Raw genomic sequence first — 12,071 nt, 5'->3', positions numbered from 1 at the left:
TATCAAATATACAGATATTCTCATCTAGTTATTATTGTAATGCAAGGTCCTGAAAGCCAGTTCAAACTGCCTGATCAAATTATAAATAGGTAGAAACAACGAATCAGTTAGATACTATAACTGAAAGATTCAGAAACCACAGTTGGTCGGTCAAATCGAACTAGAATCCGGCCGGTTTTCTCCCAAAAGTCCAAAATCCCGCTGTTTGATTTAGAGGAGAGGAACCCTAACTAAACAACCAAAGTCCAAAATGCTCAGTATCACCCTCGTGTATTAGAAATTAAAAATTCAAATTTGATTTAAAGAAATCTTAATTACACTTTTAGTTCATTTAAAAAAACCAAAATACCTTTTTTATAACTCAACTAAAATTAAACTTTAAAGAAATTTTAAAGTTTTTCCGTAGATTCTACTTCAAGAGACTAAAAGATTCTTATAGCGTTTAAAAAACAAAATCAAAAAATACCTTTGTAGTTCATATTTAAAGTACGAGTAAATGGTCAATTAGTCTTTGAAAGATCACTCGTTTTTCAAATTGGTCTTTGAATTTTTTTTTTAATCAAACTCGTTCTTTAAAGATTTTAAATTAGTCATGGTAGTCCTTTTGTCACTTTCTTTGTTGATGGGGTCAAAATTTGCTAATGTGACAGATAAAGTGACACTACAACACACAACTAAGGGTGCGTTTGTTTACAGGCATGGGACACTGAGACAAAAATACAGAGACACAAAATCGTGTTTGACAGATAAGACATAGATAAAAATTTTGTGTCCAGAGATACTAAATTAGTGTATTTTATGTTCATTCAACCAGAAAAGACACAGAGACACTAACAAGAGGTACAACTTTTTTTTATGTTTTCTTTCATTATTCTTGTTAATTTTTTATAATCATAACTCTTATAACTATAATTTTCTTCCTAAATTCTTTGAATGAAAAAAAAAATGATAACAAAATAGACTTTCATAATTTGTTCTAGTTTATTACCAAACAAAATAGAAGAACACTAATTTGTGTGTTTCTGTTTTTTCTGTCTAGTTCTCCATGTCTTGTCTTGTTCTGTTTTCAAAATCAAATGCAGCCTAAGAGTCTTACTATTACTATTATAAATTTATAAAATTATATTAAATCAAAGTCTAATTGAGGAGAGAACTTGAGATATTGGAATTTCTCAATTAATTTGGGGTTCATTTGATCTGCTGTCATTAACTAATGATGTTAATAGTTAATTAGGACCACAAAAATGCCGCATGTTTAATAGAGATAAAAAAAAAAAAGAAGTCTTTAGCACCCAAAATCTCATATAAAAAACAAAGACTTCATCATCTTTATCTAACTCTTCAAAATTAGCAATCAAATCAACTGACAAATTCAATATATTTAATCTATTGATATAAAATATGAAGAGAAAAATTACTCCTCAAATCATCTTTGATTGCTTTAAGTTGTTAATTGAAATATAACTTTCGGTGTTCAATCAATTGACAAATCCAAGAATCTAAATAAAAAGATGAATAAAAAAATGAAACCCGAGTAAAGAAATAAAAGGAAGAAGAAAAAAACCTGAGAACTGAGATGGTGGTGGTGGCGACGGAGGCCGGAGGCGACCATGGCAAGAAACACGTGCAGCTGCAGCAAATCGAACCACGGATAGAAGAAAAGAAGCAGGGGAACATTGCTTCGGGGTCAGGGCCAGCAAATGCAGCGCCATTCGAAGCTCATGGAGAAAGGGTTAGGGTTAACAAGATTCGGGGGGCTCATAGAGCAATGGATTTCATAGTAAAATTAGACAAAAATTAATTAGCTAAAATAAAAATTGGACTTGTAACAAACACAATTAGCTAGTATAATTAGACAAATTTCAATAACTCACCTCGTTTTGCTGCTCCAGCAACGTAAAAAAATGAAATCAATGACCTAGGAGAAAAAAGAAGACAAAATAAGAAAGTGAATACCCAAACAAACAAAGAAAGGAAGAAAGAGAAAAATCAGTGATGGATGGTGACGGTAAAAGGCTGGCGGCGATATAGATTGGAGGCGACAGAAGCTGGACGCTCATACATCTACAGCAGATTCGAACAACGCACATGTAGAACGAGATGGCGAGTAGATCTGGAGGAAGAGACGAAACAGAGGAGTTGGACAAGGTCGAATCCGATAACGACCAGGGACGATGGCGAGAGAAGTTGAGGAATGAGCAGAAGTGAAAAATAGAATGAAACAGAAAAAGGACAAATTGAGGTCGAACCCTTGATGGATAGAGTCAGGTTAGCAGCGGGTTTGTAAAAATCGCTACAAATCGAATCATACAGCTGCTCTTCTTAAAACCGCTGTCAGAATCACCGTTAAATTGGCAAATTGTGGCGACTGTCAAAACAGACACTAATAATCTGTCGCTATTTTCTGCTTTTGTTGTAGTGGTATTATATCAACAAACTCTGACGTCGTTAACAATAGAAGTGATGGAATGACTAATATGATTAATTTAAAATATTTAAAGGACAAATTTAATTAAAAAAAATCCTTTGGAAACTAAATTAGAGAACGAGTGATCTTCCATGAATTAATTTGACCATTTACTCTTTAAAGTACTAAACTATATTTTACACATTAATTTTAAAATACTAATTTACACTTATAGATCTTTAAAGTACTAAACTATATTTTACACATTAATTTTAAAATACTAATTTACACTGTTACATGGATCACCCAAGTGCATATTTCTATATAAATCGAATGAGATGCATTCGATTTATCCGCATAGTAAATTCGGATTACCAAGACGAATGCAAATCAAATTAGTTAGAGTCGATTTATGCATTCGTGTCAGCCACCCAGTAAATCGAATCACTTACAATGGGGATTTACAAATCGAATGTATCTCATTTGATTTATATAGAAATATGCACTTGGGTGATTTGTGTAACGTTTTTCTTTTTGGGTGAATTGTGTAATATTGTTTTAGGTTTGGTTTAATTATACATTTTATCCTTATATTTAATAGTATAATTTTGTTTCACACAAAATAAAATTATTATATGTTTGTTTGCTTTTTAAGTGAGTATATATGTTTTTTTTAATTAAATTTATATAATACAAAATTTTTTATCATTGTCTTCATATTTAATGTTATAATTTTGTTTATAAATATAGAGATTTTTTGACAACAAACACAGAAACTTTTTAAAATAAATACACAGCTTCTTAGAGAGAAACATAGGAAGCAAGACATAAGTTTATTCACGGTAAATATAGAAATCTGGGATCATGATCACATAATTTTTTTTGAATAAAATATCGTTTTTGTCATTAATATTTTGGGTAAGTTTTAAAGTTGTCCATAACGTTTCAATAGTCCTATTTAAGTCCCTAACGTTTTAAAATTGACTCAATGTTGTCCTGCCGTTAGGGATTCGTTAACAGAATTGACGACATGATAAAATTGAGACGATTTTGAAACGTTAGGAACTTAAATAGGACAAAAACATTGAGGACAAAAATAATACATAAAAATAAAATTTAATTTTATCCTTTAATAATATTAATTTTTTACTATACATATATTATTCAATTATTTTTTTAATCATATCTAAGTAAATTACACTTAATCATATTACTTTCAACAACATTGAGTCAATTTTGAAACATTGGAGACTTAAATAGGACGATTGAAATGTTTGGGACAACTTTAAGACTTACCCCAAACGTTGGGGACAAAAACAATACTTTACTCTAATTTTTTTTAAGGTAAATATAACTTTTTGAAGAGAAACATAAAAAAAAAATATTTAAATTTGTTTAGAATAAACACATAAATGATGAATTTCTGTATTATCCAATTAAAATTTATGTTTTTTTATATTATTCAACTAAAAATCTGTATAATTTAAAATAATTTATGTGTTATTCAAATTAATTTTTGTGTTATTCTTATTTCTTTTAACTAAATAAATTTTTTTTTTCTTTTGTGCTATTTTTATATAATTAAACTTAAAAATTAGTTTGTTTAAATGAAATTTTTTATTAATAACTGATTTGAACACAACACAAATTAAAAAGAATTTGAATATTTAAAGGAAAGAAGAGAACATAGGAGTAAAATATCGAAGAAATAAACAGAAGAAAGAAAAAAAAACAATATATTTAAATGTAAAGCAACGATAAAAAAGAAGAAGAGAAAAAAAAATTAAGTTAGATTTAATTATAAAAATTATTTGGTCATCATATATTAGTATTTAATATAAAAATATATTAATATATAGTAGCCAATTTTATTATTATTTCTTTTTCTTTTTAATGTATTTTTTCTTGTAATTATTATCATGGCAATAAGATTATCTTTGTTAAAAAAGCATTATTGATAGAAAAATTTTAAAATGATGTATAAAATAATAAGAAAATTAGGCTCGGTTATGTGGAGTAAATATTCCAAAATATTAAGTGGACGCGTGAGGTGTATTTTGGGAGTGGGGCCCAAATCTTATAATAGCGGGGAAGAATAATGTCTAAAAAACACTCATGTTGATGTTCATGTAATTAAGCAAATCGTTAATCATGTTTAGTGGTAATGCGTGTGTTAGTGTTGGTGTTACTATAATACCCTGCTTCCTTTCTAACTTACTTTCTTTCTTCTTTTAAGACTTTAACCATGCCTATGCCTTATGCTTTGTCTCTGATTGATTGCTTCACCCATATATTTCATGTCGGCTTGTTCACATAAAGCAACCCAAGAAAAGCAAAAGAAAATTAAAATTAAATTAAATAAAAAATAAAAGCTGTCTTCCTTTTCCTCAGTTCCTCTGATTTTCCGGCGACAAGTCAGTTTTCTCAACTTTGGTCTCTTCCCCACTCTCTCTGCCACCTTAATCCTCTCAAAAAACATAACTCTTTTTTTCTTTTGCTCCTCTTATTCTCTGCTGCTTTTCCATTTTGAATGATGAATATGGTGCTTTCAAGGTGATTCATGCTCTTTCTCTGTTTTAGTTTTTGTTTTGGAATCTTTGAAATGCGTTCTTAACTGGGTTGTCTTCTTTTATATGCTTTTTGTAGGTTTTGGGATGGTTTTTGAACACCATCATCAGCTCCAGTTGTGTTCAATGCTATATGTTGATATGGGCACAGAGTTTGGTTTGTGATTCAACACTGAAATGTTTCTGAGCTGGGGTCCTCTGGATTTTCAAGCTAAGTTGGCAGATTGAAGAAAGTGGAACAAGTCTTCATGGTGTTGGATTTGGAACTTTTTGTGTTATCTTGATTTGGAGTTGAAAACAACAACTACTTCCATTTTGGGGGGGCTTCAAAAAGGGGGTGTTTTCTTCATCTTCTGCTGTTGGTTTGGGCAATGAGTTGGAGTTAAGGGTTGTGGGAATTAGAAAAGAAAACAAAGGACTTTGGTAAACAAGATTGAATCTTGTTGCTAGTGAAAAAGGCCAAAAGTATTGAACTTGTTCTTATATAAGGTTGCAATGAAGGCTCCTTCCAATGGTTTCTTGCCTAATTCTGGCGAAGGTGGGTTTTCCTTTTTTTTTTTTTTATAGGTTTATTTTCTTCTGCATTCTTCTTCTTCTTCTTCTTCTTCTTCTTCTTCTTCTTCTTCTTATGTGTTTTTTATCCTGTATCATGAAAATAAACACTAACTTTGCTCATTGATTTGTCTCAAGGAAAATGCTGTTTTTGACCTGGTTGAATTAGTTTAATACCGTTTTATTAGAATGAATAAATCTGAGTGCATCATGAAGAAGGGAATTTTCGTTTTTCATTTGATTGTGTAGTTGCAAATCTTTTTGTTGATTTGCTAAAGTTTTGTTTTCTTCACTCAATCAGTTATCTTCACTCAATCAGTTATTTTCCTTTTATTTTATTTATTTTTTTTATTTCTTCATCATTCATTCATTGCATTCTTTCACCCTTTATTTTTTGGTCACCTTTTTTTTATTATTTTTCTGATTTTTTGAGGTTGTAAAATTGAAGTCCGGATGTGCTTGGTATCAATTCCGTGGAACTAATTTAATAAAATTCCGAGGAATCTTCTTTTTTTTTTTTTGTTGGGTTCATATAAGGAATAAGGATGGCATAATTGTGAAGAATAAGGATAGTTATTTTTATCTAAATTTCAGAAATCTTCTTCCTTTTTATTTATTTGTTTATTCATTGGTGTGGAACGGTTAGGGGAGGGTACAACAATGTCCTCTCTTGTTAAATCAGATACAATAAGGACAATGATAATCTCATGTAAAGATTCTTGATCTTCATGACCCATTTTTTTAACCCAAAGTAGTTTTCATTTTGAAGCTTATGGTGTATCATGAATGGGTTTTCACCTGACTATTTTTTCACTTAGAACCAAATAGGGTACTGAATCAAGTCAATCAACCGTTAGTAAAATCAGAAGAATGAGGAAAACCAATATGAAACAGGTTTTCTTCTGTTTGTGGCACTAATGTTATTTGGCATGTTGTAAACATGTGTGAACAAAGTTTTGTGCTTCTTTTAGCTCTTAAAATGTTGTGTTTTGTTGCCTTTTAGCATGAATTCTACAATTTCAGTCTTTTCCTTATGTGTTTTGACTTTTGACCCTTAATCATAAACAAGCATAGAATGAATTTAAGGGTATGCTTGGAAAAGGAATAAAAGACAAGGTTGGAAATTTTAATGGATGAATTTCGTGTGTAATTTATACGAAACTATTACATGAAAATTTCTAAAGGGAGCCTTGGAGCAACAATTGAGTTTCCAAGTGACCGTGACCGTGTGACCTCAATGTCACGGATTCAAGCCGTGGAAACAGTCAATAAAATAGTTATCAGGTTAGGCAGTGTTACACCCTTTGCGTGCGGCCTGTCCTCGAACCCTGCATTAAGAGGGGATGCTTGTGCACCGGGCTGTCCTATTACATGAAAATTTCCATTTGACTTTTGTTTCCTGGGATAATATACCTTAAGCTTATTTTTGGTGTCTCAAGATAGAAATTTGTGACTCTCTCTCTATTTCCATTGTCCTCACTCTTCCATGGACAAAGATCTCAGCAAATTTTGTGGTAGGACGGTGTCATTTGTCATTTTGCCTATTAATGTATCTGTCTCTTTTTCCAAACAGATTTATGTGTTCCAATGTATTTGTATTACTTTCATGACAGAGTTACCAAATGGGGCCTAAGAGTACAATTTTACTATTTAATGTTTGTATCTTTCTACCGAACAAGATGACAATATGCCTTTGATGATTAAAAACAGGAGAAAAGAAAACAATCAATTCAGAGTTATGGCATGCTTGTGCTGGACCATTGGTTTCTTTACCTCCTATTGGAAGTCTTGTGGTTTATTTCCCTCAAGGACACAGCGAACAAGTATGTCTCATATGCCGAAGTTCGAAGAGCTTGATATACTTTGTTTTGTTTGTTTGTTGGTTGCTGATGCGGTTTCTTTTGAGGGATGCAACTTGCAGGTTGCAGCATCCATGCAAAAGGAGGCCGACTTCGTACCAAGTTACCCGAACCTTCCATCCAAGTTGATTTGCATGCTTCACAATGTTGTCCTTCATGTAGGTGCACTTTTCTCTTGCAGAGTGTCTGTTCTACACACAACATGAACTTCTTAAGAATTTTGTAATAATATCTATAACAAGACATGTTCCATCTAGATGAAGATTTGTTGTCCACAACGGAGAACATGCTAATTTTCAGCTTCTCTCACATTTTTCGACTTGGCCTGTCGCTATGAGAAATTAATCTAGTAATGATTTTTTTCTGGAAAAAAAGGATCTTTTGTGGAGCAAAAGGATTATATCTTTGTTACTAGTAAAGTTGTTTGTCTTAAGGAACAAGGGAAAGCAATAAAATCTTGTTTTCTACTTTGGCTTCTGTTTTTACTTTTTCCCTAACTGAAATATGAAAATAGGAAATAAATATAGAAACCAAAAGGTGCTTACTTTCTCAAGCATTTGATATGATGGTCCTTATTGTCTTAGTTAGTGAAAAATATATATATCAATGATGGATACATATTTGATGTTCTTTTCTGTTTTTGATCAGGCTGATCCTGAAACTGACGAGGTTTATGCTCAAATGACCCTTCAACCTGTAAATAAAGTAGGTCAGCTGTTAAATCATAGAATTTGTTAACATGTATCTGGGTTATTATTTCTCATCGATGTGGAACTATATGGATGACTGTTGTATGTATTTTACAGTATGATAAGGAAGCAATACTGGCATCCGACATGGGTCTCAAGCAAAACCAGCAACCTACTGAATTCTTTTGCAAAACTCTCACAGCTAGTGACACAAGCACTCATGGTGGATTTTCTGTGCCTCGTCGAGCAGCCGAAAAAATATTCCCACCTCTGGTGTGTATAAATTGTTTCCTTTTCATTCATTACTCGAGTTTTATGTGGTCCATTGGGATTTTCCCTGTCAATGCTGACCAGAATTTGCATTTGATAGGACTTTTCGATGCAACCTCCGGCTCAGGAGATTGTTGCGAAGGATTTGCACGATAGTACATGGACATTTAGGCATATTTATCGCGGTATCACCACTAGCTTATTCAGATTGCCTTCTTCCTTCAATATATTATCAATGGTTTGAAATATGTCTTAATGATGCACAATAATTGGTTACAGGACAACCAAAGAGGCACTTGTTGACTACTGGATGGAGTGTCTTTGTTAGCACGAAAAGGCTATTTGCCGGAGATTCTGTTCTTTTCATTAGGTAAGAATTCTTATTTTCTTTTCTTTACAAAAGAATAGAAACTTCCAGAGATAATTTTTCACCCTGTGGCTCAGCCAGATATTTTTGGTTTTCAGAGATGAAAAACAGCAACTTCTTTTAGGTATAAAGCGCGCTAATAGGCAGCAGCCGGCACTCTCTTCGTCGGTAATATCCAGCGACAGCATGCACATTGGCATTCTTGCTGCTGCAGCTCATGCTGCTTCAAATAACAGCCCTTTTACCATATTTTATAATCCAAGGTACTATTTAATATTTAGCTTGCTTATGCTATGATGAATCAGAATGGAATCTATGAATATTTGTGACAGCCTCTTATAACTTATATCATTATAACAGGGCAAGCCCGTCGGAATTTGTGATTCCGTTGGCCAAGTACAACAAGGCCATGTACACTCAAGTTTCTCTTGGTATGAGATTTAGAATGATGTTTGAGACTGAGGAGTCTGGAGTACGCAGATATATGGGTACAATCACCGGCGTTAGTGACTTGGATCCGGTCCGATGGAAAAACTCACAGTGGCGCAATCTTCAGGTATTACTGAACCAATAATGTTTCATGAAGAAATATGTGGTTTATCTGGATAACTGGGTATGAAGAATAATTGATTATTGAACTTATATTGGTGTTTAACTTCTAAATTTTTATTGGCCTTTTCCTCAACTTATGGAAGTCAAAAGCTAACATGCATTATGAAATATGATCATCGGTCATGATGCTATGCGGTTCGCTCTAGTCGATACTGAACTTCTGTTGTAGCTTACTGCATGTAGTATAATTTTAAATTGTTGATAGGTTGGTTGGGATGAATCAACAGCTGGGGAGCGCCCAAGCAGAGTTTCGATCTGGGATGTTGAACCAGTAGTTACTCCTTTCTACATTTGTCCTCCTCGCTTTGTTGTTGATTTTGCAGAAGACGAGTCTGACATAGAAAATGCTTTTAAGAGAGCTATGCCCTGGCTTGGAGATGAACTTGGCATGAAGGATGCTTCAAGCTCAATCTTTCCTGGTTTGAGTTTAGTGCAATGGATGAGCATGCAGCAGCAGAACAATCAGTTCGCCGCCGCCCAATCCGGATTTTTCCCGCCATCTATGCTTTCATCCAATACACTCCATGGCAACCTTAACAATAATGATCAATCCAAGATATTGAACTTCCAAGCCCCAGTCCTCTCTGCACCAAATCTTCAATTCAACAAACCTAATCTACCCAACCAAGTCAACCAACTGCAGCAATCTATGACATCATGGCCCCAACAGCTGCAGCAGCCACAGCAGCAGCAGCAGCAGAAGCTGCAGTCATTGTTGCAATCGCCAGTAAACCAGCTTCAGCCACAGCAGCAGCAGCAACAGAGGCAACAGCAGCTGCCGGAGCCACAAAACTTGTCGCAGTCACAGCAACAGCAGCCCCAACTGCCTCAACAGAGAACACAGCAGCTGCAACAACCACAGCAGCAGCCGCCTCCACCGCAGCAACACCAACCTCAACAGTCATGTCAACAGCCAATTATGAATAATCGGGTAGTTACTTCTAATCAGTGTGTTCAAGTTCCACAACCGGTAACCTATTCTCAGCTTCAGCAACAGCAATTAGTCTCCGGAAGCATGCCGACACAACAAAGTATCCAACCTGCCAACAAGAATGCAATGCTAATGACATCCTTGCCATTAGACTCGCAATTTCAGCAACCGATAGATCAGCAAACTAGTCTCTTACAGAGGCAGCAGCAACAACCGACACAGTTGCAACAATCTCCATTGCAGTTCTTGCAACAAAGCACATCGCAGAGGGCATTGCAGCAACTTCAAGGGACTCAAATGTCACAGCAAAACGCCTCAGAGCAACAGTTACAGTTACAGCTGCTGCAGAAACTGCAACAGCAGCAGCAGCAGCAGCAGCAACAGCAACTTATTTCAACATCTAGTCCACTATTGCAGTCACAGCTTCTGCAGCAAAAAAATACTCATCTGGCAAACCAGCAACTACCGCAGCTGCCTCAATCGCAGCATCAACCTCAACAGCTAGGAAATAATTCATTCCCAATGGAGAAGCTTCTCAACAGCAACAGCTTCTCTTCTTCGTCTCTAATGCAGTCGCAACAGCTTTCGGTGAACCAACCAACCCTGAATGCACAGAAATCAGTTATAACTAGTAGAGCTCCTTCTAGTCTTACCGATGTAGACGTCCCGTCATGCTCGACTTCACCGTCTACTAATACCTGCCAGATATCTCCACCAAATCTCATGAAAAGAAATCAACAAGCACCAACCACATTTGGGGGAATGTCGGTTGTTGAGCCGACTAATAATTTGGTGCAAGAGCTTCATAATAAGTCTGATATGCAGATAAAACATGAATTATCCGGCATAAAAGGGCCTGACCAGCTTAAGTATAAAGGCACAATCAGTGATCAGCTGGAAGCTTCTTCGTCCGGAACATCTTACTGTATTGATCCGGGTAGCATCCACCAGAACTTCCAACTTCCAAACTTCTGCATGGATGGTGATGTTCAATCGCATCCTAGACAAAATCTACCATTTGCCTCCAATCTTGATGGACTAGCAGCGGATACCATGCTCTCAAGAGGTTATGACTCTCAAAAAGATCTTCAAAACTTGCTGGCTAACTATGGTGGTGCTCCAAGAGACATCGAAACAGAGCTGTCCACTGCCGCCATCAGCTCGCAGTCATTTGGGGTGCCAAACATGCCTTTCAAGCCTGGTTGCTCAAGTGATATTCCCATGAACGATGCTGGGGTTTTGAATAATGGCTTATGGGCTAACCAGACTCAGAGAATGCGAACATACACTAAGGTTTGTATTCCTTGACAAATTTATAAATAATTTGAATCTACAATACTTACTGAGACATATGTACAAGAAATTATGCTAAAAATATAAATTTGAATATGCTTTTGACATCACTTTAATTGCATACTTGCATATGCAATCTTAGACCCGAAAACTATATTCTTGAAGTCTCTGTCATCCGGAAACTAACCTCGAATTCTTTGACCTTATCTGCATGTGTTTCGGACTTCCAATACATATTTTGCAGGTTCAAAAATGTGGTTCTGTTGGAAGATGTATCGACGTCACGCGATACAAAGGATATGATGAACTCCGCCACGATTTGGCTCGAATGTTCGGGATTGAAGGGCAGCTAGAAGATCCTCAAAGGACCGAGTGGAAACTAGTATATGTGGATCATGAGAATGACATTCTTCTTGTTGGTGATGACCCGTGGGAGTAAGTAGTAAAATCATTGTATTTGTCATCATCTTCTTTCTCACACATTATCAAATATTTTTCTTAACCTTCAAGTTATAATTCCTTGC

At 34.9% G+C, this 12,071-nt stretch overlaps 1 protein-coding gene across 4 annotated transcripts in view; it reads left to right on the top strand.

Moving 5' to 3' along the window:
• Positions 4,629 to 12,071, top strand: part of LOC107630513 (auxin response factor 19) — an 8,010-nt gene continuing 567 nt past the window's right edge. The window contains exons 1-12 of one of the 4 annotated variants that reach the window (XM_021118917.1): positions 4,629 to 4,960; positions 5,054 to 5,512; positions 7,237 to 7,349; positions 7,448 to 7,543; positions 8,034 to 8,090; positions 8,192 to 8,347; positions 8,445 to 8,529; positions 8,624 to 8,714; positions 8,789 to 8,974; positions 9,072 to 9,267; positions 9,529 to 11,547; positions 11,792 to 11,982. In XM_021118917.1, coding sequence (XP_020974576.1) covers positions 5,470 to 5,512; positions 7,237 to 7,349; positions 7,448 to 7,543; positions 8,034 to 8,090; positions 8,192 to 8,347; positions 8,445 to 8,529; positions 8,624 to 8,714; positions 8,789 to 8,974; positions 9,072 to 9,267; positions 9,529 to 11,547; positions 11,792 to 11,982 — 3,233 coding nt within the window. In that variant the 5' untranslated portion in view covers positions 4,629 to 4,960; positions 5,054 to 5,469. Of the gene's footprint in view, positions 4,961 to 5,053; positions 5,513 to 5,549; positions 7,041 to 7,236; positions 7,350 to 7,447; positions 7,544 to 8,033; positions 8,095 to 8,191; positions 8,348 to 8,444; positions 8,530 to 8,623; positions 8,715 to 8,788; positions 8,975 to 9,071; positions 9,268 to 9,528; positions 11,548 to 11,791; positions 11,983 to 12,071 lie in introns of those variants that run through there. The other 3 variants (XM_016333669.2, XM_021118918.1, XM_021118919.1) reach the window with 3 other exon arrangements.

Source organism: Arachis ipaensis, chromosome B03 (assembly GCF_000816755.2).
Source record: "Arachis ipaensis cultivar K30076 chromosome B03, Araip1.1, whole genome shotgun sequence".
Classification (NCBI taxonomy): domain Eukaryota; kingdom Viridiplantae; phylum Streptophyta; class Magnoliopsida; order Fabales; family Fabaceae; genus Arachis; species Arachis ipaensis.
The sequence above is the reverse complement of the archived record's forward strand: the minus strand, read 5'-3'. Positions and strand labels throughout refer to the sequence as shown.